General features: G+C 42.5%; 2 protein-coding genes across 3 annotated transcripts in view; one reads left to right on the top strand and one right to left on the bottom strand.

The window, feature by feature from the left end:
• Positions 1–6,707, top strand: part of dagla (diacylglycerol lipase, alpha) — a 69,161-nt gene extending 62,454 nt beyond the window's left edge. For both annotated transcript variants that reach the window (XM_063188435.1, XM_063188434.1), the window contains 2 exons: positions 758–924; positions 2,384–6,707. In XM_063188435.1, coding sequence (XP_063044505.1) covers positions 758–924; positions 2,384–3,734 — 1,518 coding nt within the window. In that variant the 3' untranslated portion in view covers positions 3,735–6,707. The remainder of the gene's footprint in view (positions 1–757; positions 925–2,383) is intronic.
• A 1,424-nt stretch (positions 6,708–8,131) lies between these two features.
• LOC134438630 (transmembrane protein 138-like) lies at positions 8,132–15,782 on the bottom strand. The gene is made up of 4 exons (XM_063188241.1): positions 15,655–15,782; positions 13,686–13,857; positions 9,113–9,188; positions 8,132–8,247 (listed from the first exon to the last, which is right to left on the bottom strand). The coding sequence occupies exons 1-4, from the start codon at positions 15,780–15,782 to the stop codon at positions 8,132–8,134; spliced, it is 492 nt and encodes a 163-aa protein (XP_063044311.1).
• Between the last annotated feature and the right edge of the window lie 6,939 nt (positions 15,783–22,721).

Genomic DNA, 22,721 nt, shown 5'->3' with positions numbered 1-22,721 from the left:
ATGCATGGATGGGGAAACAATGTGCAGTCAACCTGCAAAGCTGCCATAATCATAGAGGTCATACAGCATGTGTTGGGATAGAAGTGCTATGAGACTCCGCATGCAATCTCTTCCTCTTAATGGACTCATTTCCATTACAGATATGCATATAAATATCCATATAATCCATATGAATATCCATGTAACAACCTACAAATATCTTTCTACAGTATCTGTAATGACCATTGTCAGTATGCTAAGGAAGGTTCAAGGGTGTATGCTCTCTACCATACTCTACCTTGATGAATCAAATAAAGTATATACGGGCCATTTACCCCATCTCTCTCTCTCTCTCTCTCTCTCTCTCTCTCTCTCTCTCTCTCTCTCTCTCTCTCTCTCTCTCTCTCTCTCTCTCACACTCTCTCTCTCTCTCTCTCTCTCTCTCTCTCTTTCTCTCTCTTTCTCTGTAGCCTATCAATGTGCCTGTCTGTCGCTTCATGTTTGTCATGAAGTTGTCATATGTTTGTCCACAAATTTTGCCATAAATGGGTGGGTGCTGTGCTGTGGAGTAAGCACACAGGCACACCGTACCATAAATGGACTGCACGCTCATGGGGGACCCAGGTTCGAATCTGGCCTGGCCCTGGTTCTTCTCCCAAACCTACTCTATCCCTCTCTCTCACTTGCTTCCTGTCTCTCCTTCACTCTACTATCAATAAAGACCCTTTGACCTTGTGGCCCTAACACACTGTATCTTCCCTGGTGCATCCCCTTGTAGGTGCTGGAAAATTACAACAAAGGCAAGACAGCTCTCCTGTCCGCTGCTAAGATCATGGTGAGTCCCACAGAGGTGGACCTGAACCCGGAGACCATCTTCATGGGAGCGTCCACAACGTCCCACCAGCCGAGTCCCGTCACCCACCATCGCAGGAACAGCAGTGTCCGGTACGTACCACTACCACCAGCAGAGGGCGCTCCAGTGCTACAGCAGCCAGCACCTGCAGCCAGCCACCCAGCCAGTGCTGCCGTGCCAGATACAGCATCGAGCAAATGAGCCAGACACAAAAGGCAGACAGGCAGGCGTCAGGCGAGAGAGACAGACGACAGACGCAGGCTGAAGATGCAGCTTGCATAAAAAAACCTAACCTGTGTGGAAGCAGCTCATCAAGATTTGAAGGATTTGAATGGATTTTTATTCATTGGTTTTAAGGGGAAGTCTGCTGACTTCATAAGAGAGGTGTGTGTGTGTATGTGTGGGTGCATGATTGTCTGTGTGCGTGTGCGTGCGTGCGCTCATGTGTGTGTGTGCTTGTGTGAATGTGTGCGTCAGTAAGGAGGGTACGCACGTGCATCACAGTCTGTGCGTGTGCATGTGAATGTTTATGTGTGTATCTGTGTGTTTGCGTGTGTGTGTGTGTGTGTGTGTGTGTGTGTGTGTGTGTGTGTGTGTGTGTGTGTGTGTGTGTGTGTGTGTGTGTGTGTGTGTGTGTGTGTGTGTGTGTGTGTGTGTGTGTGTGTGTGTGTGTGTGTGTGCGTGCGTGCCTTGACTCTCATTGTAAGTCTAAACCACTCTCCCACTTTTCTCACTCATGCTGGCTGCAGTGCGGTGACGTATGGAAGTATGCTGCTCCCCCCCAAGGACCTGTGCAGGGCTTCAGCAGAGATGCTAGCAGATTCTACCGTAGTTGTGCCTTGTGTTAGTTGTTAGTGCCCTGTTGTTAGTTGTGTTGATTAAGCCTCGATCTTCCTCTCCTCCTACCCCCACTCCTCCTCTTCCTCCCCCTCGTTCCACCTCCATGATATTGGATTTTTGTTACCATTCCTCTGTCCCCTCCTATTTGTTGTGTTTCTTTCTTATTTGGAACTCCACTGAAAAACCTTGCCTTTTTTATTCTCTCCATTTGAACTTCATTTATTGTTTACTTTAACTTTATTGTGTTTATGTTTACCTTTTTATGTTTACTTTTTCACCCCGTCTTCAAAATTATTATTGTTTTTTTGGGCCTTTTTTGTTATCCTCTTGGTTGCCTTATCCCACCCTCCCTCAATCTGGTCTCTATCATTCTCTGTTTCTCTCTTTATCCTCCATCTTTCTGTCACTCTCTTCTTCACTCCATCTCCTCCCCCCCACCACCACCTCTCTCTCTCTCTCTCTCTCTCTCTCTCTTCCACACAATCTCTCTCTTCCCCTTATTATTATTCTGATGCCTCTCCCCCTCCACCCCCCCCCTCTCTCTCACACAATCTCTCTCTCTCTCTCTCTCTCTCTCTCTCTCTCTCTCTCTCTCTCTCTCTCTCTCTCTCTCTCTCTCTCCACACCATCTCTTGGTTTTTGTCTTCCCCATTCTCACTACCCCATCTCCCCCCACCCTCTTCCTTCCCTCCAACCCCACCCCCCCTATAGCTCCTGTGCCCGGTCGGAGATCTCCCTAGACGGCTTCGCTGAGTGCCCCCCTCCCCCGGTTCCCGTGGTGCTGACAGGGGCCCGCGAGCGGCTCACGGTGGAGCTGGGCGACCGCCGGGCCCCTCTAGCCTGCATGGAGAGCCTGTCGGACGTGGAGTCCCTCTACAGCCTGGACTCTCGCCGCTCCTCTGCGGCGCTCCGGGGCTCGCCGTGCCTGGGAAGCCTGCCGTTCCCTTTGGATGCGCCCATCCCGGAGGAGAACCCGTCGCTCAGCTCTCGCACGGAGCTCCTGGCAGCTGATGGACTCCAGCCGGACACGCCTGAGCACGAGCTGGGGGAGCCGGGGCCTTACATCCCCACGCCCCCGCTGCAGTACAGCCCCCAGCTCTCCCCGGACACCCCTCGTTACAACCCCCACACACACGTCCGCAGCAACCACAACCACCATGCGCCTCCTCCCGTCCTGGGGCAGACGGTGATCGGACAGCCTCCCCCCTACCAGGATGGACCCCTACAGGCAACAGCAGCAACGACCACAGCAGCTGGAGCAGAGACGATCAATGTTTACCTGCAGCAGTCAGGGCCTCCCAGCCCGGAGATGCCCCCCTCCACGCCCCACAGCCCCAGGGGGTGCAGCACTCCTCTGGAGCGGGGCAGCCAGGAGTCGGTGGTGGTGGACACTGAGGTGAAGGCTGCCAGCGAGCTCCCTTCCAAGACTGCTGGCATCGATAGTGGAGCTCCTGAGGTTGCAGCAGCTGCTGCTGCCTCAGCCTCCGCCTCCACCTTCGCCTCCGCCTCCACCACCACCTCCACTCCCTCTTCCTCTTCCCTGGCAGCCCAGCAGGAAGCCAATCCCCCGCTCTCCAACGGGAACCCCAGCCAGGTGGTGCTGGAGTTCGCCCAGTACCTGGACTCTCTCTTCAGGCTGGACGGCAGCGGCTCTCCGCCTCTGGAGCTTTCCGACGGCGAGTCGGAGTCTGGCCGCGGCTCCTACAGCCAGAGCGAGGGCCAGGGACCGGGACCGGGCCAAGACCTGGATCAGTTAGTCCAGGGCCCAGGGCATAGCGGAGGACCTGGCCAGCAGCAGCAGCAGCAGCTGGGGGACGATGGGGACAGGCAGCTGCTGGCCAGGGCCACCCTGGAGCCCAACCTGGTGCCCAAGCCTCCGCGCACCTTTGCTGGGTCGGCGGACCAGTCTTCTGGCATCTCTCTGTCTCCCTCCTACCCGCTGTCCTCGTCCGGGGAGCTGAACGACCTCTCGCCCTCGGACGGGCCGCCGGTCGCCAATCACATACGAACTTCGACCCCGTGCGTTTATAATGAGGAGAATGCACTCGCGTCTATGGTGTAGTGTTCCTCACCTCTCTCTCTCTCTCTCTCTCTCTCTCTCTCTCTCTCTCTCTCTCTCTCTCTCTCTCTCTCTCTCTTCCATCTCTTTCTCTCTCCCATTTCTCTCTCTCTACCATCTCTCTTTCTGGCCCTCTCTCTTACTCTGCTCTTCTTGCAGTCTTAATCTCTCACTGTCAATCTACCAGTCTCTCTATCTCATACAGTCGGTGCATTCATTGAATAATCTGAATGGATTGTGCAACATGCATGCGTAGCAATGCAATCTGACTTCCAAGACAGCTGGCTAGCAAAATACAAGACAAAAAAAAAACATCACTGAACAGTAACCTCATTTTATAGTTATTTTTGTTGGCTGTCTATACTGAATGCTACATGTTGTTTATTCACTGTCCTGGTCCTTCTTAGCATTCCAAGCATCCCCACGTATCACCAGAGTCCGTTGGGAGGAAAATGCCACACCACCATTTGGTTGAGACAGACTTAAGAAACATTATTACGGACATAAACACTATCGGCATCACTGCCCTTCACCATGAAGACTTGCACAAGAGAATGAAAAACAAATCACTTTTCATGTACTATATTATTTCTTGTTTACATTTGCATTTATTACTTTTTTTAAAAAGCATGTTTTAATGAATTAAAGGGAGCCTTCTGTGAGTTCAGAAAGTGCCAGGTCTAGGTACATAAACTAAGTGTGGCACTGAAATCTGACATCCATGCCATACACTGAATGTTAATTCCACACACATGAAGCATTTTTATTCCCCCATGGATCTTCCCTCTTTAGTGTGGCATACACGTGGAGACGATACGTGTAACTTGAACCACAGCACCAATGCAGGGACTCGAAGTGTCTTGGATAAAATAGGAAGGAAATGGGAAGTTTTAAGAGGGAATTGGGCAAACGAGGGAAGAGGAGGTTTGTTGGCGTATCGGCACAAAAAAAATCCTCAGGTTTATAAAAGGTTATGTTTGGGTGAAGCAGACAAACCAAACAGAGAAAGCCACTTTAGAACATGATTTGACTTTACACTCCAGGTTTGTAAGTAGATTACGAACATGTACTTATGTATGTTAAACAGATGTCATTGAAAGGCCTTTTTTTAAATAATCAGAGTTTGGAGGCGATGATTGTGATGCTGTGATGCAAGTCAAGTCGAACATTTACATTCCCGGACTAACCCACATCAACATCCACATTTTTAACCCCCTGCCAAAAAAAACCCTACCTTTTTTTTTACAATTGCCAAATATATTTTAAGAGATGTCATTTATCAGTATAGGAGACGTGCGTAATGAGTATGACATACGTGCGTAATGAATAACCCATGCAAAATACAAATGGTCAGCAACAGAGACAGGAATGTGTAAGGGATGGCTGCAGGCAGTGGCTGCGAGCATTGCCAAGCACTGGATAACACAACTGAGTAGAGTGGAATATATGAGAGAGCTCCCAAAAAGATGATGATGATGATGATGATGATGATGATGTCATCTCACACTGCCAAGAAAGAGTATGTAATAAGTATGTGGGTCTCAGGGCCATGGTGCTTTCCAAAAACAAAACAGAAGCATGGGAACCAATGTACGGGTGAGCCCCTATACCTTTTTCTGCCCTCCACGGCAAAGATACCTTTAAGAACCAGTTCATCTCAAGCACACTTGGGCCAGGACTGGATAACACTATATACGGGGATTCAGGTTGATCTCGTCCCATATCTCTCATATTATTCTTATTTCAAAACAAAAACAAAATGTGCATCAAAGCAAGCCTTGTGTCTGTGGCCAATTTATTATTATCATTTTTATATCTATCTTTTTTGGAATGTGATGTCATTCATATCTGATCATTATTTATTATTGCCATTCCATTATCATTTCTTAGGCTTACAATAATTGGTGTTATGGTGATCCATTAAGACACGTATTCTTATGGTTATTATTGCTCTTTTTGTATAATTTAAATGAGTTAAGTTGAGTTAGGGGAGCTCTTTTGAAGTAAAATAAAATAAAATAAAATCTCCTATGACCCTGTGAAAAAGTACTCCTGGGGCAACAGACAGTCAGCATGACTTTTTAAATAATTAAGAATGATGTATGGAAGACAAGGAAAGTTACGTGTGTGTGTGTGTGTGTGTGTGTGTGTGTGTGTGTGTGTGTGTGTGTGTGTGTGTGTGTGTGTGTGTGTGTGTGTGTGTGTGTGTGTGTGTGTGTGTGTGTGTGTGTGTGTGTGTGTGTGTGTGTGTGTTTTGTGTTTTGTGTTTGTGAAAGTGTTAAATGTGACATTCACAGTGTGAACATTCAACATTGGAATTACCTATATTAAATCTGCCAACAAAATATTTTTTGGACCATTTGGGTTTTTGAAATAGCCTACCTTTAACTTTTCTAAAATCTCAGTTGTCACTGATGTTATGTACTATATCTGCTGACTTCAGAATGTCGGACAGAGGAATGAAAAACCAAGTCTGTTTTTATTCAGTATGATCTGACTGGGCACAGGACCAATGGAATGATAAGGGAGAAGCCCCGGGTACTTTTTCACAGTGGCTATGTACAGCACTGTCTTCATTGTGTACTTATTTATATGCAAGTATATCTGTCTTGTTTCCAGTCTTTGACAAAGAGAAACAAGGAAAAAAACTAAGACCCATAGGACATGATCTAGATTAAATTACTGTAAAATAAAACATAAATGGTAACAAGTTTATCACAGATATATATATACAGATATTGACAGATATAAATGAATATATTTAGCAAGAGAGACAGGCCAATTTCAGAGAATATAAATATCTATATATCAATAAATATGTATATGACAGTTTAGGATTTGGTTTTAATGTCAAATGATGGAAAAAGTAATTGATGTCTATGTTTACCAGGTACCCCCCGATTCCTCGCCCCACCCTCCCCCCTCCCTTGAATGAGAATGTATACCTTCCCTGTTGCCCTGCCTGTAATACAATATACTCAGCCAATTTCAGAGAAAATAAAAGTCTCCGAACTTACACTGTCTTGCGTGAGACAGACTTGTCCTGTTTGTTCTCTGCATGCAATTTGCTACTCTTGCTACTCGGGCAGAATAGCAAGAAAGTATTTCGCACATAAAATGTAAATAGCAGAAAGCAATGAAATGTTCAGGAAATATTTATTCATTCATCTTATGCCTTCATTGGGAAATGCATTGTATATGTACAGTGGAATTATATTTTCTCTAATTCAGTGTCAGCCCATTCCTATCCCAACAGGAAATGAGACAAACCATGAGGTGCTGTCTGTTTCATTTTATTTTCAATGTTAAAACAACACAAATTTAGTAAAATATAGTATGAAACATCATGTTAGTTGGGCATGTTTCTGGGGTGTAGTTACCTACATTTCTCCCCAAATTTAGCCCAACCATGTCCGAACTTTAATATTTGTATTATCACCTGAACTTCATGATTTAGCTGATGGCTCTATGAATAATTTATGTGTTGCTGTTGAAGTTGTGAGGCACCACAGTGTGGTATGAAACTGCAAGCTGTAGTTAATTGTTTTTTAATGGAAGTTGAGAGCATGATACCTTAACCGAGTATTAAAATCAAAAGGTGCTAAACCTGTGGCAAGGGGGATTTGAAATTTCATCTGGGCTATTTTGTAAATGCCATCCAAAATATGAAAGGTTAGTTAATATGGTATGTCTGGCATTGGTAATTTGTTGCTGAGGCACAGGTTACTTTTAAGGTCATGATTCCAGCCACTTCGAATAATGCCACAAAATGAAAGATATTGATGAAAGGACTTCTCATCTTTATCGGTATCTGTGTTTGGAGAAGTCAGACTGAATTCAAAATGTGTTTCGGTGCAAACGTACATGCTAGCACACACACACACACACACACACACACACACACACACACACACACACACACACACACACACACACACACACACACACACACACACACACACACACACACACACACACACACACACACACACACAGATTCATCCTTCCTTGCAAAACATTTCATAAAATGTAATGAAACTCAAGAATTGTAATAGGCAATAATCATGCAGAATAGTAAAACCAAACAAAATACAAAATGAAACACTCAAAATCCATTTACAGTGACTGTCCCAGAAGTGCCTCCCTTTCCCTTTTTTTGTCCACCTCCTTTTTATCCCCATCCACTCCAACTGTATATGGCTCCACACTGTTTGAGCACTCATCCATCCGGTTGCTCACATCCAGAGCTGTCCATCAACATGCTTGGCCCAGTCTCTGCATTGGAGTCCATCTTGGCCCGACCCACAGTATGGGTTCTGTATGTCCTAATGGCCCCATGCTGGGGCCTGTCAAAACCACTTCCCTTTGATCCGACACGTGGTACAGTGCGCTCGGTTGGCTCATAACTGGCGTGCCCGTGCAAAGGCCTCTCGTAGCCAGGGGGAGTCCTTGTAGAGGCGTGGGTCTCCCAGATACTCGGCCGTCCGCTTGTAGTAATAGTAGTACAACACGGCCGCTGCAAGCAAGCAAGCAAACACAGTCTAGATACGTTGATGGGGCACTGGTGTTGGCGTAATTACAGTGTAGCGAGAGACATTCATTTCAGTGTGAGGCCCGCAACGGGCGCATGCATTACTCTTTAGGAGCAAGGAGAAAAATGACAACAGCAACGCGTAGCCCATTAATCCTGCCTAACATCCAATTAGAGGCTCAGAAGAATTAATATGTCTCTCATATGCCCTTCTGTCAAGGATGAGCATGAGCCTTGTGTGTTAGCTCTCCTTGCCGAAGTACAGTAGGAAGGGGCGGACTAACATGAATTTTATTATTTTCATGATGTGTGGGACTTCAAAGTAGAATCGAAATGAGAGTGATGCAGGTAGAGCCTTATATGTTATTTGGTATCTACTAGGGCAACACGCTAAGTCCCCCATATTTAGGCTTCTATTCCCTTGGGGACCCAGGTTCAAGTTCATTGGTCATGTCCCAACCCTGCCATCATCTCTCTGTCCCACTGATTTCCTGTCATTATATTTACTGTGCTGTCATCAATAAAGGCACAAAAAGCCCATAAAAGTATCTTTAAATAAAGGGAAAAAGTTACCTACAAGAAGTGGTAAACCTAATAATAGATAGCCTGCATGTGTCATTGAATTCAGAAAAATAGGAATCTGGGCTCTTCTATTAGATGATTTACCAATACCTGAAGGTTAACTTAACCTGGTTTACCCCTCTGGACAATTGCACTTGCTTGTCAGAATTGTTTGACCCTTGACCTTTTGCTTCTTGCTCAGAATAATAATGTAACGATAATAACTATGTAACAGCAACAACAACAATAATAATTAAATCTTTCCACAAAACATGCAGACATGTCTTACCAGTTCTCTGTAGGCCATACAAGAAAAGCAGTCCATCTGTCCACACGTAATGGTCAGCTCTCATCCAGCGTAAATTCTGTTGACAAAACACAGTGATGAGCCTCGAACAGTGACTCTATGCGTCACCATCAAGGGCAATTTGAAAACATTTTGTGTCAAAAGTTCAATTCATGCCTTTAAGAGGCATTCAGCTTTTGGGGGAAATGTGCTTATTAGTCATCTTCTCTAGAGTCGGATTAGATGATACGCATCCTTCTCATCTTTGTGCCCGCAGTAACTGAGCCTGCATGAGACGGCCTCCATTAGCCTACAGTCGCTTTACTGTCAGCACAGCAGCTGATCCAGTTTGCGTATAGCTCCCCTAAGACTTCCCTAATAACTCCATAAATGTTTAAATTTGCATGCGGTGGATTGCATATTCAAATTATGTACTGTAGCAATAATAATGTGAAAAAATATGCAGTGTTTTTGAGTTTCCTAAGCGCTTACATTACACTAGTGAAGTACAGTATATATTCTCAAGGTGCCCATGTACTGCCTTACTACCTTGGCTCTGTGATCTCTGTGTGTGAGGCCCTGCAGGCAGAGTTTAAAGCTGTCAGTGAAGTGAATATTATCAGTTAAAATATTGCAGCCCTCAGATCGTCACATTAAAATATAGAACTTGACTGAAATATATCTGTTGGTCTGTGGAAAACATGGCTAAATGACCCTTCTGCCACCACCACTCCACCTACACAGAGCTGGCAATCTGCACTGCTACCTTGGATCTGTGATCTCAAACAGCAGCCCCGGCCCGCAGGCAGAGTTTAAGAGCTGTCAGTAAAGTGGGAATCATTCGCTGAAATACTATCACTGCTCTCAGTGGTATTAAAATGCAGAACTGACTACACTGAACCCCAACTCCACTCACACCCTGAAAACACTCATGCATAAAATATAAAATACATACATGTATATGCACACGATAAACACACACACAGAGGCCCTAAACACCTTGTCTGAAACATTCAATCATCCATTGTATACTGCTCATATACAGTATAGTACAGTTATATACTACATAGTGGTTGAGTAAAGATTTTTAGACATGCAAAGTGACTGAGGCTGATCATCCTAAATAGAATAGAATAATAGAATAGAATAGAATAGAATAGAAAAGAAAAGACCAGAGAATGGCCAGAGACTGATATCATATAGAGTCTTCCGGTCTCTGCCGATATCTTCAGAGACATTTTAAAGGTGTTCCAGAAGGATCTTTTATATCATCACTAAATAGAATAGAATAGAATAGAATAGAAGAGAAGAGAAGAGAAGAGAAGAGAAGAGAAGAGAAGAGAAGAGAAGAGAAGAGAAGAGAAGAGAAGAGAAGAGAAGAGAAGAGATTGCTTGCTGGACGGGTCAGACACTGATGGGTAGATGACGGATAGGCAGCAAAAAACATTTTTTTCACAAAACATTGTTTATGAGGGAAAAAAGTATATGTCTACGTAGTGCAGCAATTAATCTTTCAAAAAATCCAAGTGGTCACAATGTTGGTCTATTCATTGATTATTTATTTACGTTGATAAAGCAATTTGCTGAAAATATGTCCTTTGGTGTGACGTTAAGAAATAAATATATTAAGTAATGTAAAAATGGCTTGATGGAGTTTTATGAATATTGTTACACTCTTCATATTTATTGCATTTTTTAAAGTCTTAATTTAATGAGAAATTACCATTTAAGTATTTTTTTCCCCATTAGATGTGAGATTATTAGAAACCTTCGAGGAAAAACAGGGATATCTTTCTTTTAAATGTTCAAAATTGTCCGAATGTATACTAACTTTTCAGGGACGATAATTTGTTCTTCCCTAATGCAATATTCAGTGTTTATCAAACATATTGTTTAGCTCAAACAAATATTTGAGCGTTTAAAACATGTCACACCGTAGGACATTCATGTCACGCTAAAGGACAGAAATGCAAAACTGAGCCAGAAACAAATATATCAACATGATTATTTTGTCTTTTGATCATAATATAATGTTGTAGTCAATATGGACCTACACTTTACACTTATAAGTCTTTGAATCGTCGATTATCAGCCTATCGTAACTCTTAATGACAGCCATGTGGTCATTGAATGTAACCTGCAGAGCTCATAAGACTCATACTGAAGGGTGACCTTGGCATGACCATCACACTTTTGTAGGTATGCTATGACTGTCACACCATTGAACCTGTAGTGTGTAGTGGCCAGTGCCTGTTTGGTATCTGAAGCTGGACAGCACATTTATGCTGTATATTGAGCTCTCCACAGCATACTTTATTTATCTACTCCTCTATATACTCTCTCACTGATCTTTCCTTCACTGTTACCATTATATTTTATGGTTTCAAAGCACCATTAATGACATTTTATATCATTTGACAGTATCTAAAATCAACAGCAAATATTCATCAACAATGCATCAAAGTATAAATTCCAAAGGCCAATAAAGGAATAAGTCATTTGAATCCACAATATTTATCTAGTCAAACAACAAAACAAAAAAACATGTATTACCAGTTGTTTTAAAAGCTATTTCTCAAATATCTAGTCCATTGGTGTGACCTGCTTGTCCTTTGGTGTGATACTCCAAAGTGTCACACCATAGGACTTTTACCATCACACCATAGGACTTTTACCATCACACCATAGGACTTTTGAGCTTTTGAGTTAATTTAAAGCCATGTCGTTGCCAACTGAAATACAATTTCACCTTTAGTAAGATGCATTTTCATACATCTACATAAGAAAAAAATATGAAAAATATACACTATTGTCAAAAATGTATTTTATGGCTGTCACACCAAAGGACTACAAAACTAATACATCTTGTGGTAGCAAAACATAATTGATTGACTGAAGAACTCTGAGAGAAAAATCTAAAATCCACCCTTGCCATTGGCTTCTTAAGGGTCTAAAGTCACAATTTATGTACCGCTGGAGCTTCAACAATAGATAATTATCCACAGAATCAACCAAAAATATGATGTCACACCACAGGACATTGTTTTCTGCGACAAAGTTTCAGAAGTCCATACGGTCTCAGAAAAACAGGAAAAAAATTAAGCATTGCCACTTGCTAAAATAGACACCTTGAAAAACATGCCAGGGTTGTTTAGACAAATGACTGAGCTTTGATTATTTATTTAAAAATGTTTTAATATGGAGAACCAGGCTTGCCTCAGTCACACCATAGGACAAATGTGACATTTGACTCAAAATTAAGTATACTTATTTAAGCTCTGGATTTATTACACATTACTTTTTCACAACAACAACATTAGCTTAATCATTTAAAGCATTGACAATTTTTAAAGCATGAATTTACTTAATTTTAAGAGCCTGCGACAGCAAAATTTACACGTCACGTCATCTACCCTGATATCTCCAGAGATGGTTCAACCCCTGGGGATTGATGGTTCATCCCCCAGAGATGTTTCAACCTTGCAGAGACACTGTCATAACCTTATTGCCACCAAAATCGCAATAACTTTGTCTTAATCTGTTACTTAAAGGGTAACGTTTAGGTTAAATTTATAACTAAATCTATACTGGATGTTGTCAGAAGAGGTGTTTTGAAACATATGTGAAATTCACAGTCTATAACAAAGCCAAACTGCAATATTTTGATGAAAATGTATCAGTTGAAAGCTACTTCTGAAATATTGGGCTTCTCGCTGGCAGAGCGTTCTATGACGTTGTATAATATAGAGGGAGTCCAACTAAAGTTCTAGCTCAGCTCTTGCTTGTGAATGTAGGCTTACCAACAGTTTTGGTTGTAGGACAGGCTGGGAAAAGTGGAGAGTTATATTGTATTTGGTCTATTACTGTGTTTGTGCATGGTGTATTAAAAAAGACAGATCAGCTGGTCTATCGTTCATCTACAAAGAATATCAAACTGTTCTGGGTGCAGTTTCTCTAGGTGAGGAGGGCAATTTTACACCCCCTTCTTGCTCAGTGGGCTTCGGAAGTTGGCTCTTTGAAATAATGCATATTCGTGCGTCTTGTCCTCTAAGAGATTAGAACAAAATGAAAAATATATAGATGCTAGCTATATCTCCGCGCTGTCTGTGGCATGCGTAGTGGGGGCGATATCTCTCCTATGCTTTCACATGAGAATGGCATCTTATAGGCCTATCTAAAACATATTATAGCATATATATATATAGTATAGCATAGTAGACTATTACAAAGGCTACTTAGAAATAGCGACTATTTTAATATTTTTCCCGAAAGCGACATTTGGCCGTGGAGTAACGACACCTTCATGTCCGCCGCCAACATGGACTGGCAACGCACTCTGTCCATGGTGCTGAAATCGTGGCACTACTCTATGTGAAGCACGTTACAGTTTCATGAGGGGCTCTTGGTCAAGTCACAGCAATGTTGTTACGATGTAGTTGAGTCTTTTCAGCAAAGAATGAATGGGCCTGCCGGCAGCTACAGGTGTTCCCAAAGGATCTTTGATATCATATGCAAATAAAGTAGAACAGAATACAAAAGAACAGAACAGAAAATAAAAGAACTGTCGGAGACTGACCATCATCCAGGAGTGCAAGGAGACGCTGGAGAACAGGTAGAAGACGGAGAGCATGATGAGAACCCTGAAGCGCTCCAACAGCAGGGACATCAGGCCCACCTGGAACACGTAGGTGTTGAACAGCATCAGCAGGAAGATGAACAGGTTGAACAGCAAGCTGATGTCTTGAACTCTGGAGGAGGAGGAGGAGGAGGAGGAGGAGGAAGATGAGGAAGAGGAGGAGGAGGACACAAACCAGTGAGAAGGAGCAGGGACTGACAGATTACTGACATTATTTTTCATTGATTTCCCTCCAATAGAGTGACTCTTCTCTACTGCTCCTCTCATATTACAGAAAACAAATAATTTACTTTACTTTACCTTACTTAACTTCACAACATAAAATAAGATTCTGGAAAATGTCAAAAAAGTGTACAGTGTTTATGAAAAAAATGCTGTAAGCTATGATTTGTGCTAATTACTGTCATGTGTAGGTTGAAACAAAGTTTTTAACTGCGATAGGAATGAAAAACAACTGTGTAGGAGGCTTAAAACTGTGGGTGGAACAATCAAAGTCCACTGCAAAGTTGAGTTTATCAAAGACAATTTCTGTTCTTTGATATAAAGCTGACGAAGAACTACTTCAAGTGATGCTTGCCCCCACACAGAGACCTGAGCTGAGCATTGTGCGTGGGAAAACAAGAGGGTAGATGGATTTTTAAAAAGAGACTAAATCTACAGAAAGTCTGTAGATAGTTTTTGAACTTAGTCAAAGAACGGGCGCCTAAAAGTTTGACAATGGATGGTCATGACAATGTTCATGTCAAATATTTATTTGTATTAAGATTTCTCTTCTGTTTATACATTGTACTTTGTAAATTGATTTTGTTTAGTTAATTATGACAGTGTTTATAATCATACCCAAATCTTTTTGCCATTGATTGATTGAGTTTCATAACATTTTATGAAATGTTTTGCAAGGAAGGATGAATCTGTGTGTGTGTGCGTGCGTGCGTGCGTGCGTGCGTGCGTGCGTGCGTGCGTGCGTGCGTGCGTGCGTGCGTGCGTGCGTGCGTGTGTGTGTAGACACAAATAACAGCCCAGCAAACTCCATACTTCATTTTCTCTAATGTGCCATGCCATGTATACTTCATGAAAGTTGTTAGGCTTTGAAGTTGAAGCTTCAATCACTGTCATTTGGGCATCAGGCTTCAAGGACTAAGTGTACATAACACAGTATGCATATGCCTCTCTATCTTGGTGTGATTTATTCCCGAACGTTCTTGACCTATTTCTTTACTGCAGACTGGCTAATAAATTGCTCACTCACTGCTAGCTGTTTTGAGCCCCACCGCCTAGACACCCTGACTCAACACACAAGACTGCACCTGCAATATTCCACCACTTCACATTTCAATATACTCTCGCTGCTGCTCTTTGGGTGCGTCGTCCTGGCATCCTTGCTTCCAGCTCTCTTCACTCTCCTCCATCCCATATTACACTTCACCCACTTCTCCCTTCTCTAGTCATTTAAAAAACACAGCCTACCTGGCTCATATCTGATTAATTTAAACTGCCTCTAACTGCTCTATCACAGTAATGGGCAGAGGGGCAGACAGGCAGAAAGGCAGGTAGACAGACAGGCAGACGCGCAGACAAACTGAAAACAAAAAAACAACTGTGAATATTGAATATGTAGATAACGGTTACAATATTGGACAAGTCATAACGCAAGCCTGGAAAGTAATTTCCGGCTACGCTAAATATAAATATGCGAAACAAGACAAACAAATGCACTTCACTTGCATCATTCAGGAAACACAGCATGTCCACCTGAGAATGGGCTGAGAGGAGGGACGGGTGTGTGGGGTGTGTGTGGGATAGCAGTAGTTCAGCACATGTTCATGAGAATATTACACACAACAACGTGGTACGTAGTAGCTCCAACCACCAGCCAGTCAGCGACCCTGACCTCACTTCAGGTACTTACATGAACAGCACAAGCTGGATTACAGGAGAGGTCCTCAGGAGCTCACTGAAGGAGTTGACGAAGAGGTCAAAGGTCAGCAGTGTCAGCTGGATCAGCAGCACCAGCGAGTAATTGCTGGTCTCAAGCATCTTCAGATTTTGCACCGTGTGATGAGACCGACTGGGGGGATATGTTTCAGCAAGACCCCCCTTCCACTCACCACCACCACCACCACCTCCAGCACAGTGAGAAAGACTCGGGGAAATGTGTCTCCGAGACGTCCCTTCCACCCACCACCGCCACCACCACCTCCACCAATTCCACCACCACCAAACAAAAACAATAAGTGTTGCAGCAGATGTCCAGTTATGGCAGCCGCTCCATGGATGTACAGTACGTACACACACACACACACAGCAGGGGTTAATGGGTTCTCTGCAGGTGCTGTCACGGTTGTTTATGGACGATGCATTGTCCTCCGGTCGACAGGGTTGTTTAAAGACATACTGTCCATCTCAGTCCGCAGAGGCCAGGTCATGCTTTGAATTTCACTTAAGAGACGACAGCCAAATCCATTTGTCTGTTGTTTGGTGACAGGTCTCATGGCCCGGGGGACTGTGCACATTAGAGCGGCGGTGGCATTTGAGCCGGTGTTGTTTTCCTCAACGTACTTCTGCTCATGATTATCTTATTTGTCAGCAGAGGGTCCTTTCCAGTATCTGCGCTCGCTGCAGGATCTGTCAAAACAAACACAGCCAGTGATGGGTGATGGATACGACTGAGGAACGATATAAGATATGCAAATCCTCAAGAGTGACTGATGAGTCAGTCACAGGATTATATTATTTCAAATCACAAAAAGAGAAAAAATCCTTCGCTGTCAGTAATCCCCTGAAATAATATCTAAATCAGACACGTTTTAGTAGGCCTACAGGCTTCTTTGGCTGTCCAAGTTAACAAGATATGGATGTGCACAAACGAAGACTGTATGACAATGTTTTGATGATATATTATTATTATTATATATTATTGTTATCCTTTTCATTAAAATGTTTCAGCCAGTGTTTCAAAGACAAGTATCCTGTCCTGAAAGGGAAATTGGGTAGGCCTACTGCTTTTCTGTCATGTTTGTGTTGTTGTCACTCATTGCTTTGCTTTCACTTCATGACACAGCCAATGCAAATTGACTTAACTGACCGTGGAGTAGTTGTGGACTAGTCTATTCCAGCATGACGCAGCACATTGTCCGGCGTACATAGCCAATTTAACCTACCTAACCCTGTCCCTCTAACACTATAGCCGATGCAGAAGCCGCTGTCACGACACTTGCGTGCATCATCAGCACCTAGTGAATGAGATCTTCACTGCATCACCCTGGGAAGCATTGTGCTGTCTGAGCCACAATGGCAATGCTGTGTACCGCCGTCACCTGCTCTGGGTTTTTCACACACACTTCGGATAGGATTAGAGTCAAGTAATCCTGTGGAGTCGCCCTTTGCCAAGAGAGATGGCCAGTCAAACAAAGGTGCTTAGGGCTGGCTGCGAGCAACACAAAGGATTACCTCCTCCTCGGCTACTGAAAAAGCCAAACAAGCCGAAGGCAATGCTGGCAAGGCAAAGGGTGGGAGACCAGACAGAGGGAACACTTTTGTAGGGGGGCTGCCTTTAAACATTGTGCACACTTGGGTAGAAACAAACAAACAGGGGGCCCATGGTCTTAGGCTTACATGGGGGATGTGTTTGTTGAACCAAGGAATCCTTCAATCACTGTACTTATTAAAACCCCCAAACAGCCATTTAACTGAATAACTGAAGAAAATGTTTTAGAGGGAGCTTTGTCCCCTCTGCCATTAGAGAAATAAACTATAGCCTCTAGACATAGACGGCGATAGAACATTTTCTTTTTCTTTCATCATGTTTTGTTTTACCACATCTCTAATTTATAACATATTTATCTCATTGTATATATATATTTGTGTGTGTGTGTGTGTGTGTGTGTGTGTGTGTGTGTGTGTGTGTGTGTGTGTGTGTGTGTGTGTGTGTGTGTGTGTGTGTGTGTGTGTGTGTCAATCTACCACCATTTTTTATTTAAAAAAATCCTTGCCACTATGTGACTCCATGTCTCTTCAATAGGATGGACAACTTTTTGGTATTGTCTAAATGTCCAGTGTGAAACGCTTGTAAGTTGTGAGTGTTTTACATTTTTAATATGATTTGTATGAGTGGAGAACTAATAAAGTTATCTAAGCTAATATAATCTAATTGATCACCATTGATGAAAACATATGAATTTAATTGTCAAGTAAAAATAAATAAATAAATGAATAAAAAAAACGACACAATACAAAACCCATACAATCTTTGGACATTTGGGCAATTAAGCGATAATTTCTCTAAACCCCTTTCTATTTGCACCAGAGAGGGTTTATAGAGTATACCTGTAGGTAGAAAGGCTATGTGTGCACCCACTGACCTGACCGACTGCGTTTAGGAGCCTACTGTAACCTAGGCCTAGAACTAGGTGAGAACCTTCTTAAACATTTCCCACCTTAATTTTAAGGACTTCAGTACTTTTTAATCTAGTACAGTCAGTCTGATAGTAGCTGAACAGTTACGTCTACATACTGTGAAAAAAGTGCTCGTCATTGTGAAAGTGTATACCATGCATGGCAGGAGTTGCACGTGTAGACTAGACCACTTAGGCTACAAATGAAAGGTGCAAGCAGATCATCACAGGAAAGGTAATGTTTAATTGTGATCATTCTACACTAACAAAACGTTAAGTTGGGGAAGAAATTAAAGATATCTGGTAAGGCTATGTTATTTTTTTTGACAAGTCACTCAACTCTGCTGAAAAAAAAATTTCCTCAGGAGTTCGTTTTCGCTTTTCTTATCACTTCAACTGTAGGATATCTACATTTAAGATAAACACTTTAAAACGATTTGAACATTTTCTACACCTGTCACCTTACACGTGGTTGCGTGTTTTGATGGGGAGTTGGGCTAATCATGGCTACATAAAAGAAATATTGTAGCAAAGAACGCAAGATGGGTGAGTACTAGTAGGCCTAGAAAGTGTTCACTAACACATTTCCCCTCCATTTTACAGCGTTGGTAGCCTACATCCACAGAATACGCTACCTGTTACGTTACACACGTGTTGTTTGACAGGGCTTTGGCTCATGGTTCATAGCATGTTGCAAGTACTCGTAGAGCACGATTGGTGAGTATCTTACAGTTGTTCAACTCCACACTTCTCTTCAATTTTACAATGGTAGCGCACACACTTGTTACTATGCTACACACGTGTTGTTGCGTCTGTTTTGTAGGGAGTCGGCGTGCGCCAAATGAAGAAACTATTTGCAGCAAAGAGGGCAAGATTGGTGAGTAGGCATACAGTATCCTACATGACACTGGAACATAAAATCCATAACCACATACTGGTACATGTAGATAGAATCTGTACAATTTAGTCTGAATAGTTAAATAAGTTTTCCCCTCATTTCCCCCCCTCAATTTATTAATTGGTAAGTGTGGTGCAGGCCCTACACCTGGTGTACCATTGTGCTCTATTAACCAACCCTACACATGTTGGTTTGGTATAAAATGTGATGGTATATTTTCTGGTTCTTGAAGACTGATTCACTGGACCGTGGCTAAAACCCAGGCAGTGTTAAAAATAGGATTTACGTGACAATCCACATGATTAAGAATAGCACAGGGCCATAACAACACACGGAAAGGATACAAGTTCCCTGACAGAAAACCAACAGTTCTATTAATGTTATTCAGTCTTTCACAACAACTGAGGCAAATATCATCAGGGCACATTGATAAAGATATAAACAGAAATTCTTACCTCAATCTGGGTCCATTTCATGGTAAGCATGAACCCTGCACACTTGCTCCTGGTGTCATTGGTCATGGGCTGGAATTTGCAATGCAAAGGTGCCTCTTGTGCAAAAATAATACATTTCCAGCAAGAGTATTCCATGAGCGTCCCATCCGTAAGTTGCCATTGAGGTATTGTGTAGCACATACACCACGCCCAGCTTTCTGTTACCATATCCAAGGAGCTACAGTAAATCCAAGAAACATGTTTACAAGCTAGATAATCTCCTTAGGCTGCAGCCAGCTTGGTTGATGGTAACGGCTGAAGCACCAGTCATGTGTAGCGCACATGCTGCCATTTACGGTACATTAGCCTGGAGTCCACTCCACTGGTTATGCTTTTACAGTCGTGCCACAGCCTACATTTAAAGTGAACATTGATGATTGTAACAAACAGGCCCAATATAAGATATTCATTTACAAGGTATAAACAGGATGTATGCATGGAAATATGAGAGAGTCTGTCCAACTTAAACCCATTATAAATTTGCGGTGTATGGCAATGACCAAGTCGTAGTGCATTACTAAAGGCCCAGTGTTATGTCATAGTAATACTATGGTACTTAACTTTTCAATGACTATTAGGAGCTGTTTCCAGTTTCCACGTAGCAAGATATTTTTAAATGTGGATATTCTTTCTCCTGGTTACATTGGTTTTGGCCTTCCATTTACATGTAAGCAGATTTTTAAAACCCACATATCAAAATCCTGCTAAAATGCACATGTTACAATGGAGTTTTTAATTTTATCCCCATGTTGCGTTTCCACCTAAACAGGAGGAAAAAATACCCACATACAATATCCTGCTACGAGGAAACAGCACCTTACATTGTGCTCCTGGAGGTAGGCTATGGCTTGCATTATGTAATGGGCTACAGGTAATCTCATATTTTTAGTAGTTTAAGCTTACTTCCAGAATTCTTGCTGCCCATTCACTGAAAATCTGCCCTGTCTGTGTTCAATAAAGGGTCAATCTTTCGTTGGTGCATGAAATTTATTTTTGTACATACATTTTCATTCGGGAGGGTTGTAGCTTTCATATGAGTGACTTCTGAAGCCAAGTGATTAAATGAAAGTCAGGTTATTAGCTGTTATTCCAAACAGATGGATAGGCGACAACTCTTTTGGAGGCGAGTGTAGACATAAGCGATAAGCTTAGTTGGAGCTGTGGAGGTTTGTAGCAAGATATGCTCAAAGATAAGTTAGTTTAACTCCACAGACTCCGAAGAATGTAGTGTGCTTTACTAATCATAATGCTGGCTGACATACTTAACCAATAGTGTACCATTATAGCTATAACAATGTTGTGGATTGCAATGTCCGTACAATACACTGTCCTACTCTAGAACCTTACATAGGGCATATCATTGCGATTATGTGACAGCTTGTATTTTATTTTTGTGTGTGAAAATGTTCCACCATCGACCTATTAACTGCAAGTGTAGACTAATCCATCTTATCTGATTGCTACTACAGTTTCCATCATTCACCGGCACAGTGAGGCAGCAGACAAATAAAAGATAAAATATAATCTTCTTTAGATTGGCTAAAGAATTATGCCACCATTTTGAGAAGTCATCGATTTGCTTTTTTTCATCTCGTAAAGTTAAAGAATTAAGCACTTCCATTACCTTTCTGTGGGAGTCTTCATGATAGCAGCTTGAGGGTAGCTTAGTTTAATCGTACTATATTACTTACTATAGCTCTTTAAAATATATTTTCTACCTAAAGTCGACTCTCATAGATACAAGAGCAATATAGGGAGGCAGGCGGGAAATAAAGTGTGACTGTTTTATCAGTAGATATGACTTGAGAGCGTTATCTTATTCTACCGCCATCATCTAGGATCTTTTCCGCCACCAGAGCCCCAGAGGATGACAACATTTTTGGCCAAATATACTAGTAGACTTTTCTCAGGTGCTGCCTCATATTTCTGTGGCTGCTTTGCTGCACCCATGGTAGTACAGTGGCCCGGAAAATCTTTGATTATTCTGCTCGAGCTAGAGTCTGTCTAGTGCAGGGAGATGCACGGTTGGTGGTGTGACAGCGTGCCCCGTGATTCATCTGGTTGTGCGTTTGAGATAGTGTGGCAGCGTGGGGAAAGCAAAACACCTTTCACCTTAATACAAAGCCAAGCCTGCCACATGCTGACACATGAATATTTACCGCCTCAAATAGTGGCATTTAGTGATTTCTTCCTGACCCAAACCCCCTGTAATCTGCACATGTTGATCTGATTGCTTAGAACCAAAATATTTGGCGCATGTAAACATGGGCATGGATGCAATAATGCTGAACCGTTTATTGTATAAAGTACAACCCCATACAGTACAGGTCCTGGGTGAAGTTACTCCTGTCTCATTTAAGTGTGTGATGTTTTTTAAAGCTTGGGTTTCACTGTTTTCAGGTCATGCTGTAAAGCAAGCTCAATACCTCCTACTACTCCCGCCAACACTAAATTGGCCTCCAAAATATTGACTGTGTCTCCATTTGTCTTCAGCTTTCTGCCTTTGTCGGTGACTCTGGTCTTTCCTCATGAACTCATACAACAAATTGCGTATTGTTAGAGTTTTTTTTCTCCACTGCCCCCAAAAACATTTCCAATATAATCCAATCCATTTCATTTTTGGCTTTTCTCATCTTTTTTTTGCTCCAGCAGAGTGGGTTTTTGGCCATTGCCTTTTTCTCTATCTGCAATCATTTCTTCAATCCCTCTGCTGCCTACTGCATTTGTTTGAAATCCCTTGGTCTTTCCTGTGTTTGTGCATTGCCTTCTGGCTGCCCCCTTTCATGCCAAGTTCACTGACCTGTGCTTATCAGATAGCCTGGCCCGTCTTCCCTTGGTTCCATTCACACTCCTTTACTCTCAAAGTACTGTTGAAGTGAAAAGGAAAGGGGAAAAGTCTTGCAGGTTATCACTGCATTAGCTAGTTGGACCTTTTGACCAAAAGGGCTGAACCACATTTTTTAAATATAATGAAGTAGGCCTGCTGTATATGTAAAACTCAGCATAATGTTCATACACCTGTTGATATATTTAGCAGCATAATTTTTCATTTCTTGCCAGAAAGTGGGGTGGCAGGACAGATACTTAGACTACAAATCTTTGAACTGTTTATGATGGATGAGGGACGCCAAATAAGTAAGATATTTATTTTGGAAGTATTCCTAATTTAAATAAAATAATTTCAATACAA

The sequence above is a fragment of the Engraulis encrasicolus genome, chromosome 22, assembly GCF_034702125.1.
Source record: "Engraulis encrasicolus isolate BLACKSEA-1 chromosome 22, IST_EnEncr_1.0, whole genome shotgun sequence".
Lineage (NCBI taxonomy): Eukaryota > Metazoa > Chordata > Actinopteri > Clupeiformes > Engraulidae > Engraulis > Engraulis encrasicolus.
The sequence above is the reverse complement of the archived record's forward strand: the minus strand, read 5'-3'. Positions and strand labels throughout refer to the sequence as shown.